Genomic DNA, 17302 nt, shown 5'->3' with positions numbered 1-17302 from the left:
ACTGCATTTCAGCATAGCAATAAAACGTCAGTGTGTTTAGATTCGTTGGTTAGTAACTCAGTATCTTTGTGGAGGATAAATAATGAGCTCTGCAAGAAAGCACTCAACCTCTTCAAGGCTGCACATTGTATTCCAGGTACACCTTCACTGTCAACATCCTACCTGAATATTAGCCAGTGATTAATACTCCACTCAAATGGGGGTTTTGTCACTTTTAGGAAGGGTTGTAAATCAACATGTGCTCTGAATATGCAACAGTTCCTATAATTTTCAAGTGATTAATACAGGCATTTGACCAGGAGAAGTTTCAAGCATCAAAGAGTTAAAACTACATTTCAGTAGAACTTCAGAGAACACTCTCATCTCTGCCTCATTCCTTGTCGGCTCATTCAGAAAAACTGATGTTACATTGTACATTAACATTTGTAAGTGTCATCTACATGAAAAATTTTAGTTATTTCCATTTTTAAAATTGTACTTAGTGAAACTTTCATGTATACAGACAAAATGGGCAACCATAGGAAGATACTTAAAACTTGCTCCTTTTGGTAGACCATGGGACTCGCTGGCCACCTGGCATTTACTGACTAGATATGTTTCCTGATGTAAAGAAACCGGCTAGGTGATTATGTAGTGTCACCAGCTAAGTATGGCAAGACCCGAGGCTCACCGATTTCTCTTTAAAATGCAAAAAGCATTAAGACGCTGAACGGCTGCCGTTCCTTTGTGCTGCTGGCACGGAGGCAGGGGAGCCTGTTCGCTGGGGCAGCTCTGCCACCTGCAGCTCAGCGCCGGCAGGACCGCGCTGCCTGCACCGACCGCAGAACAGCCTTCCTTGCCGCAAACTCAAAAATCCTCGTGGAGGCAAGAGGCTTCGCTGAGGAGGGTAATCGCTAATTAAATTAGGAAAAGAATACATTAGCTTATGGTATGCAAAAGGTAAAAGAGAGCTTTCACATCGGTCCTTCTTGCTAATCTTCACTGCTTCCAGAATGAGCATCCATTCTCAGAATAGAATAAAAACCCAGCATTAGAACAAAAATCATAAGGCTAAAACTATTCGTGGTGTGACTGGACTGATCTCAGAGCTGATTATGACCCCTCCTTGATGAAGGCCAGTTTGGGCTCTGCTGATAACTGAGGTATTACAGGAAATTTTGTGCGGATCCATATTCTCAGAACCCTTTAACTCCTGTCTGCAGTGCTGCCGGTATCTCCTTGTATAACTCCCTTCTTGAAACACACAGTTTTTTTGAAACCTGTAAATGCTAGTCTTGTCCTCCAAAAAAATCATTAAAAAATAAATCTAATTTTTCAGATGTGTTTTACTAACACCAAAAAAAAAAGAAAAACCAACCCCCAAACATGTGCTTTATTACGTTCCCTATTTTCACTTCCCCGAGCCCCAAGGGTATAGCTTTACCATTTTGTCAAGTTGGATCCAAGCCCTGTAATTGATGAATTGTCCATAGGATACACATGGAACTCTAGGAAAGTCATTGCCAGTCTGTATAGCACCAAAACGTGTGCACGGGTCCCAGTGTGTACTGGGCACCCACAAACACAGGCTGCTCATACCAGTGATCTCTCAGTGTGAAGCGCTGTGTTCATCCCTAGTGCTGGCTCCACCTCACTGCTCTGACAGTGAAACAGCAATGCTTCTGAGTAATGGTCAGACATCTTTACTATGAGGTCAGATAACATGTCTAGAAACTAATTCTGATAATGCTGGGTTGTTAAGCATCATGGAATTCTTTCAGTAGGTTTTAGCACTGCAAAGGGAAAGTATATAATCTATTATGATACACATTGTTCCAAATATGTTTTAAAAGCTAAAACAAACAAAATTTTTCATTGTACTTTAGGCTTTGTTCAATTGTGCACACAATTAGGACACATTCTAGTGCCTGAAACATCCACATGGAGTTTTGTGTCCTTCTGGGACAGCAAGAGTGATCTGGTGGATCAGATCCAGCATCATCTAGGGCATCATCACCTAGTTCTAGACACGTATGTGAATGCGTCTGAGTCCCACCTCTAGTGTTGCCTAAGCGTGGAACTTGGAAATATCTGTCTTGTTAGGCATTGCCATTAAGGGTTCTGCATTCCTAGGAATGTAGAAACTATTTCTGTAATCATACATCATCACCGCACTAAATCCTTGAAGTCTTTAGACTATTTTCCTGGGTGACTGATTTCAAGCTGTGAAGAAACTGCTTGTAGAAGAGATTGGTTTTGTTGGTGTTCCAAATATTATTAATATAGTACTATAGTAAAAAATTGTACATTTTGGTATTATCCAGTGCTTGAAACAATGTTAAAATGGGTGTTTTGAAGAAATCTCACAGAGCGAGACTAGATGATCTGTGGGGAATAGACAGTTTAAGCCTCAGGCTTCTTCTATATGCCAATGAATGCAGGAATATGAAATATTTCGTTAGCTTTGTTTTAAGAGCTCACTCTGTCAACCCAGCTTGCCAGTTACCTGCTCACCATGGTTAAAGACAGCAGGTGGTTTTGGCCAACCAAGCTTTTAAATGCATCTTGTCCCTACATTTTTGATCTGGCTTTTTTGAAAAAACCAAGCTACTGATTGTCACTGGCAAGTTCCTTGGACCTAAGATAATTGGAGCACAATCATTTCCTCTTTCAAGGATTTGGGTTTGAGTAACTTTAGATTTCAAGTAGGTCTCAGAGGTCACCGAAGAAGACTGTGAAATTTGCTATCAATCATTTTTAATCATTTTAAAGTATTTTACACTTATGCCCAATTCACATGCATTTAAAACTATAGAGTGCAATGCCCTCCTATTACTCGGGTATCCAAAGCTGACCTTACAATTTTCAGAGTTTAGAGGAAGAAAAACCAGACGAGGAATTCGTGTGAGTGGATACAGCTCCCAGGTATCCAGAAGATGAGACTTTCCCACATCCTAGAGTAGGGCCTTCCATGCCCATACTTTTTTCTCTATGCATGTGAGATCAGTCAAGCATTTCTACATTTTGGGTCTGTATTCCATTTTAATCTTGTGTGTGAAGTGAAAGAGATTATATATAGGATTAGCAGTCAAGATATCCACAGGCTGCAGGGACAGCATAGTTCTCAGTGCACATTATGGTCAGAGCACAATAGCAAACATCTTTGCCAAGATGATAAAGAAGAAACATTCTCTTTGTTGCCAGTAATAAATATCTAGGGAAGAGTAAGTATGTCATGAGTAAAGTGTCCCTGAGGAAATGTTGGAAGAACGTACATATATATTTATGTATTTTTAGTCCCAGCAGCAGTAGAGCTATGTGAGTCTAGTGCTCTGCCCAGGGTAATTAGTTTGTTCAGAATTATCACAAGTATCTTTTTCATGCTTGCTGCTATCAGCTCAGAATGAGAAAATTTAGGCAGCCATACCAGAAACCCAAACTTTTGAGAGCCAAAACAATGGTGTCCATTATGATCATGAATCTCTTTCTCTCTCTCTCACACACACAGACACACAAAACTTGAGCAAGGACCTGCAGGCTTCAGAATAAATTGAATATGAACTCAAAATACAACACCTCTTTCACAGCATAAACTGGATCCTGTATATATTTTAGGACCTGATGATCTTAATTTTTGATAGAATATTGAACTAGATGAAAATCCAAGCCCGAAGTGCACTATCTGATAGCAGCTTTCTGTCTATTCGATTATCTTGTAGATATTTATTTACAAAAAATATGTAAAAACTATGTAAGAAAAAAGTCAATGAGGCAACTGCAGATTCAATTTCTGCAGTGGGAAAAAATAATTTCTCATACTGAAGCTCTTCATTCTCCCTGCTGCTTTATGTTATCTCTGTTTTAACTGCTGTTAATGAAAGGCTCATCAAACAGCAGTGCCAATACACAGTAATATTTAAATGCTGAATTAGTCCTCATGTCAGCTCCCTTTCAGCTATTTTCCCTGCATACTTTGCATCTCCATTTATATGAATGAGAGAGGGGTGCAGGTGGGGTGAATGGAGCATTGCTCAGCTCTGCAGCCCAGAGAGAAGAATTTGTCTCCTGTCTTACATATTTGTCAAAGAATGAAGGGAAAACATCTCCTGCTGAAGTAAATCCTAGATGCTTCTTCAGCAAAACTTTCTAAAATTAAGTAAATAATTCAAAAAAAAAGACTTTGCTTAAGTTACGCCTTTCTTGAGTTGCCATTCTAGCTTCTAATAATTTGATCAACTTGTTGCCCTACTTCTGTTGGTAAAAAAAGCCAAACCTGCCCCTGCTTCTAAATGCAGTTCTGCTTTGAAAAGTGACTAAAAATGGCACGCAGGCTCCATGTTTATTCTCTGCCAGCTACTTCCTTATCATATGTGCTCAGTTTGCAAGTAAGGAACCTTTTCCTCCTATGTGCTAGCCCTGCAAATTTCAGGTAGAACTTACAGGTCAACCTGGATTTTTTCTCCTTGTTTAGGATGCCTAAAAACCCAGGGTCCAGCAAGCAAGAGTAAGCCCTCAGTTACATGTGTGCAATTTTGTAGCCTTCAATGGCTTTGAGTGAGGTTTAAATGACTGGAAATGATTCTGTGGTTATAAACAGGAGAAAATAGAAAGCAGTTCAGTGCTCCTTATGCTGGATCTGCTGTGAGGATTAACAGGAGTAAAAAGTAGTGAACAGTGATTTTAATTATTAAGTGAACAGATAGAAAATATATAAGGCTCTATTTAAAAAAAGGTGTTTGAAATGCCATGTTTTCAGAAATCTCTGTCTTATATATTCAGCATTCAAGCAGATGAGAAAAATAAAATGGTTCCTTTTTTCTCATATGTGTCATTCATATGATAGGAAGAGTGTGTATAGTCCTCATACAACAAAAAAGCCCAAAATTACCTGGATTATTTTGAATGCAATATCAAAATAAAAGTTCATTTATAAGAAGTTCTCATTGTGGTGTGCAGCAGGTCAGAAGAACACATTTTGCTGTATGGGAATGATAATCCACTATGGGAATTTTATTATTTATTAATTAATCTTTGCATCTTTGGCAATCAAGCATGAACATTTTCTAGTCTTCTGAAATCTCTGTAGTCTGGAAGACTAGAGCTGAAGGTTATCTGATATATCCAAAAAATACATAGGATAATAAATAGTGAGCAAAAGTTTTCCCAATTCAGAGTTTTGATCTTGCAATCCCAGTGCAGATTAACCTGAACTGTAGAAGACATGCTGTGTTAGCAAGAGTTAAAAAAAATCCAAAAATATAATTTCCAGCTATGTAAATACTGATCAATGGAGTCTTTGCTTGGATGACATTGTTCTATTCTGATTTTTTCTTCCAGTTGTGTGTAATATTGGAGCCAATGCAGGAACTGATGTCAAGACATAAAACTTACAATCTAAGTCCTCGAGACTGCTTGAAGACTTGCTTATTTCAAAAATGGCAGAGAATGGTGGCCCCACCAGGTATGTTTCACTTCCAATATTCCACTTACTTTATAGTTAAATTAATAGAGAAGCAACGGGAAAGTTTACTTATAAAGGAAAGTAATAAAAATTAACACTGCTCCCAAAGCAAGCCTGAAAATTATTCTGATATTTTATGATTTCAGTCTGACACTACTGATTTATAGATGTGCACACTGAGATGGTTTCACTATGACTGGGATATAATTTAGTACAAAAATATGTGTAGATGGAATGCAAAATGCCTACTGGCTCCATTAGAATTCATCGTTTATATAATCCTGCTTCCTGCTGTGACTCTGAAATTACAGCTACAATTCATAATTAATTGTCTTTGAGACTAATATCAAGTTATTTACAGGCCTGGACCTAATCTCCTTGCTCTTATACCTCAAAATAATAATTCTCTCTTTTTTCTGATTACAAAGGTTCATATATCTAATAGTGTTCACACTGGTGCCCAGGCCAAATTTTGAGAAGAACAATTGCCCCTCTGTGCTTTGCCAATTTAAGCAAAGCTGTGTAACTGTCCTGATTTGGTCTGGGTTTTGAAGGCTTGCAGGGCAATGGCATTAGCAATTAGTGTTTGTGGGTTTTCTTGGGAGCAGCAGTTTTAAAGGTGAAGCCCACACAGGATGTAGGAGGAACTCAAAGGGTGGTTGCTTGTGTGCCACATTGATGGCAGCTGTAGGGTAGAAAGCTCCTTTAGCCTTTGGCTGGGTCATTTGAGGCTGTACCCTACATCAGAGTAAGACCTGGATTTTTGTTTAGCACCGTTTCTTGCTGTATGACCTTCAGGAAGTTCCACAGTCGCTTTGACCATAATGATCGTTATCATGATACTCCCATCGGTAAAATGCTTTTGAGTACCTTTATAGACAATGCTGGGACAGTAAGCTTTGTTAATCCATCATAAAAAATTGAAAGCAGATTCCATTGGTTTGGGTCCAAATATCATTCTACGGTTTGTATGTTAAATCTAACACAACTACTACTATTAAACTTAGCAATTTAAAACTAGATAAACAGTATTCCAGCACTTCTGCTTATGGATCATTTTAGTTCACACTTTACAGTATCTGCCATTTGCTTTCCTTCTTACCATTTTATTGCAGCAGAACCCACAAGACAACCAACAACCAAACGGAGGAAAAGGAAAAACTCTACCAGCAGCACTTCTAACAGTAGTGCTGGGAACAATGCAAATAGTACCAACAGCAAGAAGAAGTCAGCTGCTGCAAACCTGAGTCTATCAAGTCAGGTACCTGTAAGTCTCACTTTCCTTTTAGGCCTGAATCACTTACGGTGCTTTAATTATTTCCATACATTGTAAAGAAGGTGCATTCTTGAGCCAAAACTATCACAAGCAAAAGGCAATCTTGCACAGTGTGCTGTGGAAGCTGGGGAATTAGTGGAGAGGTGTGAAGAAGCTGTTCTGCAGTGCAGCTTTAATGAAGGACCCTCAAACAGAAGCATCCTGAGGATCAGATATGATTTTTTAAAGGCCTGGGCCCGTTCCCCTTTATGTCAGGGGGAGTCCCTCCACTAGTGGTGGGACTCAGATTAGGCCTTGTGTTTTTAGACATAACATGAGCCTTGGAGACTTCCATCTGCCAGGTCCTAAGCGAGGATGTGTCCCAGTGGTGCAGGACAGCTGCCCCTAGGAAGCTGCTGGTCTCTCTGCGTTAGTACCTTACCTCTAATTGGTGCCAGGTTCAGATGCTGAACAGGAAGAGGTTATGAATTAATTTACCTGCAGAGGTTATATCTTTGTCAAACCACTCCACTTGCAGAGGGTAGATCCCCTGGAATATGACTCTCAGCTTATCCACCCTTCTAGCTGTAACTGTTGACATCCTAATTGTATAGGGAGACACCAAGTCATTTCCAGAGTAGCAACTGTATCAGCACTTTAATAATGTCACATTTACTACCTTAGTCACAATATGGGGGTAATCAGACCCCAAATTGTGACAAAGTGTGCCTTAGTCAATAAGGAGATAGCTTATGCATTTTAAAGCTCGGGAAATTAATTTGATATTATAGGAATCATAAAGTCATATCCTGGGAATAACATGCAAGGATTTTTATTGGTTTTCTGATCAGCAGATAGGAAGGGGCTAGGTCTCCTCTGAAACCTGACAAAGAATATAGGCCTTTTGTTAGCACAAAGCAGACACTTCCTAGGAAGCTTGAATATCCAGATAAAAAAAAAGAGTAGACTAACATCAGTGAAATGAAATGAAGATTTTTGTTTAGTAACTGATTTAGCAATCCACTGGTTTACAGCGTTGGGCTTCAGTACATTAAACTCATATTTCCTCCTTGTCATATTAAAATTTTCACGTGGCTCACATCCCCAGAGTCAGATTCTTTCCCTAATATAGGCATCTCCGTGTTTTTCTGGCAGCAGAAAGCAGTCAGAAGGCTGACTACCTGATCTCCTGGTGGCAGGCACCACTCTGCCCCACTGATGGTGTCTGCCAGAAAAACCTTTGGATCAATATTCAACCGTATTTAAGAAAAAACAGCAATGAAGTGCAAAACTGAGCAACTAGCTAGTTCCATGCTGCCTCCAACTTCAAAAGACAGTAGAATCACTTTCTGTCAGCTACACCCTGCTCAGAGTTCAGCAGGATCAGAATCTGACCCCCTGCCTCTCTTCAGCCTGCTCCTCCCTGGAGAGAGGACTTTTGTTGGCTTCAGTGGTAGCCATGTGTACTTGGATGTTTGAGTGTGATTGAGCCCTCTGATAGTTCCCTGTCACTCCCACTGATATTGAAAGTGACTTCAGGTACTGAAAGGCTACTCCTGACAGATGAAGTAGTCAAGGCTGCTCTTCCTGATGCAGGTGATAGTTGAGCATCTGAGACATATTGGTGAAGTTTATTATGGTATGAGGGATGGATTTTTAGCCTTCATTTACTTTGAGGATGTTGCATACTCAATGTTTTTCAATATTCTTTGATTTCTGTACCAGATTAGCAAAATGGTCCAAACTCTTTTGTATTGAGGATAAGGTTCCATTTTTAGGACACTTTTCCTTTCCATCTGCAAAGGGGAAAATGCTTAGCTGTTCGATTTGACATACTAACAGCTCTTCCCATCTTCCCCACAGCAAAGATAGCAAACCAGATGGAATTGATGGTTTGGCCACTCTGTAGAGTAGACAGAACTCAAAATAATTTTAGCAGGAGGATATTTCGGTGTAAAACTATTCAACACTTTTCAGTTTAATAAAGAGATGTTACCCCACGCTTCTTCAAAATTATGCATTCTTTGAAGTCGACCTTGTTGCCATTGCTTTCTGAAGATAGCTGCAGGTAGCAGTAACTTGCTTTCTGTTTCTTTCCCATAACTGTACCTTAAAGTGTATCATTTGGTAGTTAACGTTTGGTTTCCCTTACATGCAATAGAAGACAAGAGATCCTTGAACACAATTTGTCAGTTTTCAATTCACTAAAATATTCATTTGGCCATACAGCTTTCTGTGAATGGGACTTTTCTGCTCAGTAGAAAAAAAGCCCCACCCTACTGAAATCATTCCCTTTTAGTGTTAAAAGCATTTCCCCTCTCCTTATTAGAGAAGAGGAATGGAATCACTCATCTTCTATCCAGATGAGTCACATAACCAGAGCTAGTTTCAGTTCCATTTTTCTCATCCTCCTCTCTGGAGAGCCCCGCAAAATATCAAACCTGGATTACTATGAAGTCCTGTATTCCAACTTTCTCTTTTTCTCCAATGATTTCTTCCCTGCCAGCAAAGTCAGTCTCTCCACCATAATCACATCTAATTTCCTGTCTCTTTTAAGCTTCTGTGTTGTTTTAACTTTGATAGTAAATCAATCCTGGTTAAACAGTGTTTTCTTAGCCTCTGTTCTATGTGATGTTTCTTGGTTTAAGACATAGTAATTATTCTGTTTTGCCCATATATTAATGCTGCATACACTCTGGCAAATATGTGAACTTACCATACACCTCATCCACACTTCTCACTCATACTCATACCATTAACTTCTGTTTCTATAATGAGGTCTTCATGCCTGGAGAGGCAAATGTCCCATGTTCAGATTAGTGTCCAGAAAACAGCTGAAATACCATCAGCTATGGCAAAGCTTGAATCTTCACAGTGTTGTCATATTCCCCACAGCTCCTTCCAGCTCTTCACATAAATACACTGGGCTGAGGAAACCTTGATTAATGAGGGAATGGTACTGGTCACATAGACGTTCTTCTAGTAGTAGGAGGAGAAGGTTGTGCCATTTCCTCTACCTGCATTATTTTCTGATCAGTTCTCCAGGCAGGGACAGTGCAGACAATACAGAGCCAAGCCCAGAAAGTGAAATGACATGATTATGTTTCCATGCATGGCTCAGGTTGGCACTGAGCCCTGAAGCTCAGCTGGTGAAGCCTAAACAATCAGTATCATTTGTGCTCCTTGTGTTGCCTTACATTTATTAGCACTTCCACAGTGCTAGCACATTCTGATACATCTCTAATGACAATCCATAAAAGCATCTGAAGGGTCTCTGTTACTGGGTGGGTAGCTTCCCTCTCATCAGTAGTTTGAAAAGGTTCGCTTTCAGTCCGTCCTCTAAACTATTGTTTATACTTTCTCAACTGTGGTAAATAAAATACAAAGCTTTGTCCTTTTGACAGTCTCTTGCACTCTATTGCCCCCATTTTCTCTTACAATGGTAGGATAAACAGTGGTTTCTGGGATTCTGTTAGTTCTCAAATTGCAGACCTTCAGTATCTCTTGTCAGCATCACTCTTCTGGCCCAAGTCCCTTGTTTAATACCTGTTCTATGTATTACATATCTCCTACATTTTTCCCACATTCTTAACACAAGTGCAATTAGCCAAGACGCCCCATGATTGCACCACACAGCTCGTGCTTAGGTTGTTCCATTGCTTGTCCAGTGATGCTTTTGACCCAAATCCTGTGGGTGCTGAGGCAACACACCGTAGTGTGCTGGCAATAGAACTTAGTGCTGCTAAAGTCAGTCCAATAGCACAAATACAAAAACATTTTTCTCACCAGAAGTTTTCTTCTCTCAGGCTCTCATGGGTGCAGGCTCAGTACTGCCAGTGCTTCCCATAAATGCATTGACTGGCTTTAGTGCATAAAGAAAATGGACAGGACAGGGACCCAGAAGCAGTAGTCCACTCAGCTGCCTTAGTCTCAGCAGATGCCAGTAATTTAAACTTGGATTTGTTCATGTTCTCAATCATATCTGATCTTCGAAAGGCCCACTGGGCAGAAACTGGAGTTACCAATTTCTACTTTCCTCTAGACGAAGAGGAAAGATGGGCGAGTCCTTCTGCAAGGTTCACAGAAAACCTGCTTTCTAATGTTAACCTTCCCATGATTGTAAAGAAATCAGTTATCTAATTTGGGTGTGTAATTGTCTTGTCACTTACACAGTATTAATAATTTCCTCTAGTATTTGAATCCAGCTGCAATATTTTCCCAAGTCTTTTCTCAGTTTTCAAGCCTTCTTACTGGCTAAAATCATATTCCTTGGCATTTTTCATACTCCCTGTTTCAAATACAACTTCCTTGCAAGCCCAAACCCTTGTACTGTAGAGCAGTGATTTGTATACTGTGATCTGTGGATTACAGGAATAAGCATGGTCATCAGAAGGTGTCTGTACAGCTGTTTTCACTTAAATATCACTCTCTGTTAAGTTTAATAAAAAAAGGGCACATCGATCCTTTTTCATATATTTGAAACTTGGTAGCAATCCACAACTCTCACAAACTCCTAAGAACCATTGCTCTATGCTGCTCCCAGTCATTACCACAGAAATTAATAGGTGGATTTTGCTTTCATTTACTAATGAAGATCTTGTTGAGTGTATGCTGTAACCATGAACCCAGTGAAATATCATGTGTTGGAAAGAATAAAGCATCACTACATGCTACTGAGTAAATCAAACATTCTTTGTTACATCCAGAGTCTTAAGTAGAACCTCCCTGCACTCTTTAAGCAAGTTGCATACCTCAGTAATCTCTCTTTCTCTTTGTAGTTCTCTGTAAGCTCCTCAGAAACTAAATGCATAAATAACCCTGTTAATGTGGAAAGGAGCAATACAATCTCTTACGTGTTTCAGAAACGGGGGAGGTTTAGGTGGTTTGTAATGGATGTTGTAGAACCAGAGCTACAGTTCCAGGGCCAGAGATTAGTGTCAGAAATTATCCCATGTCTCAGAACTGTGCAATTCAGAATCTGAGATTTAGTAGTAAGGAGATGAGAGAGAATAAATTTGTTTCCAGTTTTAGGAAACTTTAGGAAAAACATTCCAAACAAGGCCAGAATGTCAAGTTAACAGTGAGGATTATGATGAGATGTGAAAGATTTTTCTCTAGAAAGTGTTTACTCTGAAACCTAATTAAAATGTCAGTTCTGTTTCTAAAGATCATTTCAATTCCAACATCAGTCTGATGTTTTTCTCATGGAAGCAGTGACCATTATGGGTGTGGGCAGCAGTGGGGCTCTCAGTCATTAATAATTTTTGTGCCAAGGAGCTAAAAAGCCAAATATTAAAATAATTACCATTAACACAATTCTATAAGAAGGAGGAGGAGGAACCCTTCTTCTTTTGACTTAGCACTTAGAGATATGCTAGCTGCTAAAACCAGTGCAACTTTCAGTTCTTGGAGTATGAGATGTGCTTGAATGATACAGTTGAGAGTGCCGGGCATGCTTAATTATTTTAGGCTTGTGAAGAGCTGTTTGTCTACTTCTGGGGACTGTGACAACAGAGCTACAAATCGATCACTGTAACACACTTACTGAGGCTACATATTAACAGTAGCAAAGATGGCAGGCTCCGGGATGGGGAATTTTACATGGCCCACAAGATATTTTTACCTCCAAACTTCACTAAGACATTGTTTAGATACAGAATGATCCCAAGTTAAAAAGTGTAGTTATTTGACTGGGCAGGGCAGAGCTAAATTTTGAGGCTTGGTATAAAAAAAAAGATGAAGCCTAGAAATGACCAGTCTGTTAAATAGAAGTGCTTGCATTTGAGTGTTGTGTGAAGTGATCTCTGTGTATAGTTTATATGTATCAATTTAAGTTTGGATGGCAACTAGGGTTATTACAGGATGAAAGGTATGATATACATGAAAGCTGCTTTTGTGGTTATATTATAAAATAATACATTTCTATCACATAATGTAAAACAACCACTGCTTTATTTACAGTGCTTCACTGCAACCATATTTTACTATCATGAGACATTCCTTGACCAAAAATGTTGTTTCTAATCACAGAGTAAATAATAAGATTGAGTGACTACAGTCTAAATCTTTTTTAAACTAATTTAGTCAAATATGTGCTACCATAACTAGGCCATAGCAGTGTGTGCTGCCATGCAAGAGACTAGGGTTTAATTCTTGGATTCTGCTTCTCACTCCATGAGCAGGAGCTAGGAGCACTCCAGAGCTGCAGCCTCAACCCTGGGAGGGATGGAGCCTTGTGTCATTCAACAGCAGTGACCCCCACTGGCCAATTTAAGGAGAAGCATTGAGGGGCTCTAAAAGGAGTCACTTCCAGTCCTCCTCAGAGGTTGGTGGTCATTGCACGGGATCTAGTGAGTGGAGGTTCAATGGGGTGCACTTGGTGGGGTCTTCAGCTTTCAGTCTGAGGAGCAGAATCCTCTGGGGAGGAAACAGCATGTGCGCTTCCTGAGACACTATTTTTGCCTGCTATAACTATAAGTGGCAAGATTGTCAAGAATTTTTTTTCAGATGTCCTGTAACTAATGCTGTGATATCTATCTTTTAAATAGAATGAGGGAAAACTCCACTAACCTCAATATAATTGTAGTTCAATTCCCAGAAAGAGAGAGACTCAATAGCATGGAGGGAAATACAAACAGTTCAAACTGTTCTCTCAGTGGGAGTCATTATATGAAAGGAATAATATTTGAAATGAACCTGAGAAATTAGAGGTGGAAATACTTGCAAAATTATTGAACATCTTCCCACTGATGCACAAATGTTTCCTGCCACAGATCGAGATTTTTTCCCGGCCTAGTGTTAGGTGACCTGAGCAGCAAAACTAGCACTGTTCCAGTGGGGTCATTAATCCTCAGCCTGCCATTAGCAGGAACAGGAATATTGTCTTAGCAGTGGGGATTACATTTTTGTTTACTTAATGCCATCTTAGTACGCTATTACGTCTCCTCAGATTGGCCTAAAGTGATTGTCGTCCTTTCAGCACTTGCAGATGTTAAGCATATTTCCCCCTCCCAATCATTTGGTGGATGTAATACATATTTAATTCTTTCATGTGGCCTCCTGAGCCAGCTGTTGTAGCCCCATACTGATTTTTGATGCACTTGTCTAAGTCTCATCTGAGTCGCTGACCTCTTGCTGGTATCGCAACAGAGAGAACTTGAGGCCTGTCCTCAAGAATGTTGAAGTAAAAGGAACTTTTACTGTGTTCCAGCCACTGTGGTCCTTTTTGCCTGCCATATAACACTGCACACTCACACCCAACTTGCTGTCCTCTGCCAGGTCTCTTTTGTCATTAATGCTCTCGCAACACAATGGGATCAGGTCTGGTTCAGCAGTGCGCACTATATACTGCCTGTTGTTCACAGGGACGGGGTAAATTAGAATAAACTTTTGCTTATGAACACCTTTGTCTTTTGAACTTCTATGTCGCAAAGCTGTGTGAGAGTTTTATTTAACCAAATATTTTATGGATATATGGAGTAACAAGACAGACAAAGTGAAGAAGAAATAATGTAACAATTTCCATATACTCACAATTTTTTTACATAGCACAGGCTGAAAATGTGACACAAACATTCTTCTGTAGCATGCCAGCCTTTGCTGAGGGATATCAAGAAATGGTGTAAACACTTGCAGGCAATAATTTGTATTGTTTTGTGGTGAAGGAAGTAGATATCTGATTAAAAAGAAACCTTATTAAATGCAAATATTTGTCTTCTATTTTCCTTTTTACATTAACAAGGAGGAACAGATCCTTTAAAAAATGAATTTGTTGTTCACTAGGATTCTTGGAAGGGCTTGTTAAATCAGCAGGAACAAAGCTAGACATCTGGAATTACTGCACTTCTACCAAGTACTACCTGATGCCCTGACACCTGAGCTGCATGAACAGATGCATCCCACATATTTCTTTAGCTGTTAGCACAGCAGCCTGATTCTCCCTTGAACAGAGAGAACAAGAGAGCTCTCTAGCTTTGCACCTTTGCTTTCCAATCTCAAGTTTGCACCTTTCTATCCCATGCTGCTTAGGTTTTTTGCAGCAGATCTGTGATGCACTGGAGTACAGTAGGCGGTTTACTTGTTTTCATGGAAGAACAATTTGTACTTAAAGCAGTGATTAGATGAATTCTTTCTTTCTTGCATGCTTTAGTTTCTGATGAGTACTAGCTTCATCAGTGTAATTATAATTAGCACTCTTCATCTTGCTTTTACGGTACCAGCTGGACAGATTGGTCCTCTTACTGCACAGATTGGCGGCAGGGTTGCCTACATGGAGTTAGGTGACAGGCACCATGAAATAACAGATGGTAAATTCAGGGCTTGTTGGCAATCAGCAGGTTTTTGCTAATGACTTAATTAGCTATGCAAATTGTCAAATCAGTGTGAACATTGTTTTTATCGAAAACTTTACCTAAATTAATTACCATAATTAAGTAGCAGAATGTCAAGTATATTGGATGCGTAAAAGGGCTTGGCTGGCTATGGATAAGAGAGTTACCATCTTTGTTAGAGTGCTGTGCTCGACATTTGAGAAGTCTGAGGATAAGAAATGTGGTTTCTTTCAAACTACTTTTAAAATACGCATATCACCAAGTTCCAACTGAGATACACCCTGGTGCTTTTCCAAAGAAAATGGCTCAGGAAGGATTTACTGGATAAAGGCTAAATATTTCAAGGAGAAGTTTAAAGGCAGTTTCATAGCCTGTTTATTTGCTTAAAATCAGGCACATTTTTCAGCCTACCTGCTTTTCCATTCTGGGGTTTCTGAGATCCAGAGCCATGAGCATGCATCTATAGAGATGTGTTGAAGTTTTTAAATTAAATTAGAAATAAAGTGTAAGCCTCTCTCCTTGTTCCTACTATGTGGGAACTTTTAACTCTGTTGTTCAAATGTCACAAAGTTAAGAGATGCAAATTCTCTAACACAATATTTTAAGTTGATTTTTTCTCTCTCAAGGTTTCCATATAACAAATATTGGGTGCTGTTCACAGGATGTGATGGTGGTAGGAGAACCAACCCTGATGGGAGGCGAATTTGGGGATGAAGACGAAAGGCTTATCACTAGATTAGAGAATACACAGTATGATGCAGCAAATGGCATGGATGATGAAGAAGATTTCAACAATTCACCTGCACTGGGAAATAACAGCCCATGGAACAGCAAACCTCCTGCTAACCAGGAGACTAAATCTGAAAACCCCACACCACAAGCTTCCCAATAGGTTATTCTGGCAGCAATGCCCACTGCAATATACCTCAGTGGGTTATTAATTACTGTTTCACAGCATTCTTCAAAATAAAATTTAAAAGAAACACCTTTCAAATGATACAGTATCTATTTCTAAACTAAAGCTATCCAATTTTTTTTGTTAGGGAAAACTCTTGTATAAGCTTCCATATACATTCCTTGGAAGTATTCTCATACAACTAGATACTGGCACTGACCTCAATTAAAATAAGTGAAAATTAAACAGCATCTCATGGCAAATTTCTGGCAGTGCATTTTATTGGAAGGGGTTGTTTTTTTCCTCATCAAACAATGGCCATATTTTAACAAGTCATCAGTGCTCAGGATCTCATTAACGTAACTATGTAAAACTTTTTACAATTGTAATATATTTTCTGCTTTTCAACTTGCACCTGAAATTTCTTGTTTCAGAAAAAGATCAGCTTTTAAGGAAAAGTAATTTAAAGTACTTTTGTTCGTTCTTTAACTTTTCTTTCATCAGTTAATCATTTAAAGGATCCAGCATTTTTAATTTACATTTAGCTGATGCCAGTAGATACTCTATCCATCATTTAATAAAAATACTGAAACAAGAAATGTCTTTTTTTCATCAAAGACATGAGAAATATTTTTATGTGGAAAAAGACACCCAGTCCTATGAGAGTTTATGCTTTGTAAAATTGCTGTCGATCCAGATATTTTAAAGCCATGTAATCCATTAACTTTGTGGGCAGCTTAATAAATCTAAAACTTTTGTGTTTTTATTATTGTATCTAAGTTGGCTTCGTTGTTATTTCTTTTCATAGTATATTTCTTGTATAATATTTTTGTAAAGCCCTCATTTTTTGTTTTACTTTTTTGTTTTGTTTTGTTTTGTTTTATATTCCGGTGTATTTATGTGAAACTTTATAAAAGAAACTAATTTTTTTCATTTACATATTAATATGTTCAACTCATCATGTAAAGACACAGTGAGTCAGTGTGTTATATAATACAACTGTATTTTATGTATGCTTTGCCAATAAGTGTGCCAATAAACTGTGTTAACAAATGTGCTCTTATACAGTGCTTTTACAGTTCCTTGCATGCAAAACACATACACCCGTGTTCAGCATCATGCACCAGGGATTTCTGGAATTAGTGTTTCACTGAATTGCAGTCTTTTTCCAGCTAAAGGGAAGGTTTATGGTTAGGTGTGAATCACTTGCAGCTCAGTTTGGTTTGATGCTCTTTTTCTAACAATAACAATGTGCAGCACCACAGGTGAGTAACAGCAATGAGAGCCAAGTGTGAGGGAGTCCAGCCAGAGCACCTCCGTCCTGAACTTTGTATCCCTTGCTGTCCAGGGCCAGGGCTTATCAGAGCAGGCATTTCCACTCT

General features: G+C 39.1%; 1 protein-coding gene across 14 annotated transcripts in view; it reads left to right on the top strand.

Annotated features, from left to right (window-relative positions):
• Positions 1 to 16983, top strand: part of LDB2 (LIM domain binding 2) — a 369436-nt gene extending 352453 nt beyond the window's left edge. For 2 of the 14 annotated variants that reach the window (XM_032109229.1, XM_032109237.1), the window contains 4 exons: positions 5317 to 5440; positions 6556 to 6701; positions 12878 to 13020; positions 15687 to 16983. In XM_032109229.1, coding sequence (XP_031965120.1) covers positions 5317 to 5440; positions 6556 to 6701; positions 12878 to 12982 — 375 coding nt within the window. In that variant the 3' untranslated portion in view covers positions 12983 to 13020; positions 15687 to 16983. Of the gene's footprint in view, positions 1 to 5316; positions 5441 to 6555; positions 6708 to 12877; positions 13021 to 15651 lie in introns of all 14 variants that reach the window. The other 12 variants (XM_032109228.1, XM_032109235.1, XM_032109224.1 and 9 more) reach the window with 10 other exon arrangements.
• The last annotated feature ends 319 nt before the right edge of the window (positions 16984 to 17302 follow it).

Source organism: Corvus moneduloides, chromosome 5 (genome assembly GCF_009650955.1).
Source record: "Corvus moneduloides isolate bCorMon1 chromosome 5, bCorMon1.pri, whole genome shotgun sequence".
NCBI lineage: Eukaryota > Metazoa > Chordata > Aves > Passeriformes > Corvidae > Corvus > Corvus moneduloides.
Note: the sequence above shows the minus strand (reverse complement) of the source record. Positions and strands in the feature narration are given on the sequence as shown.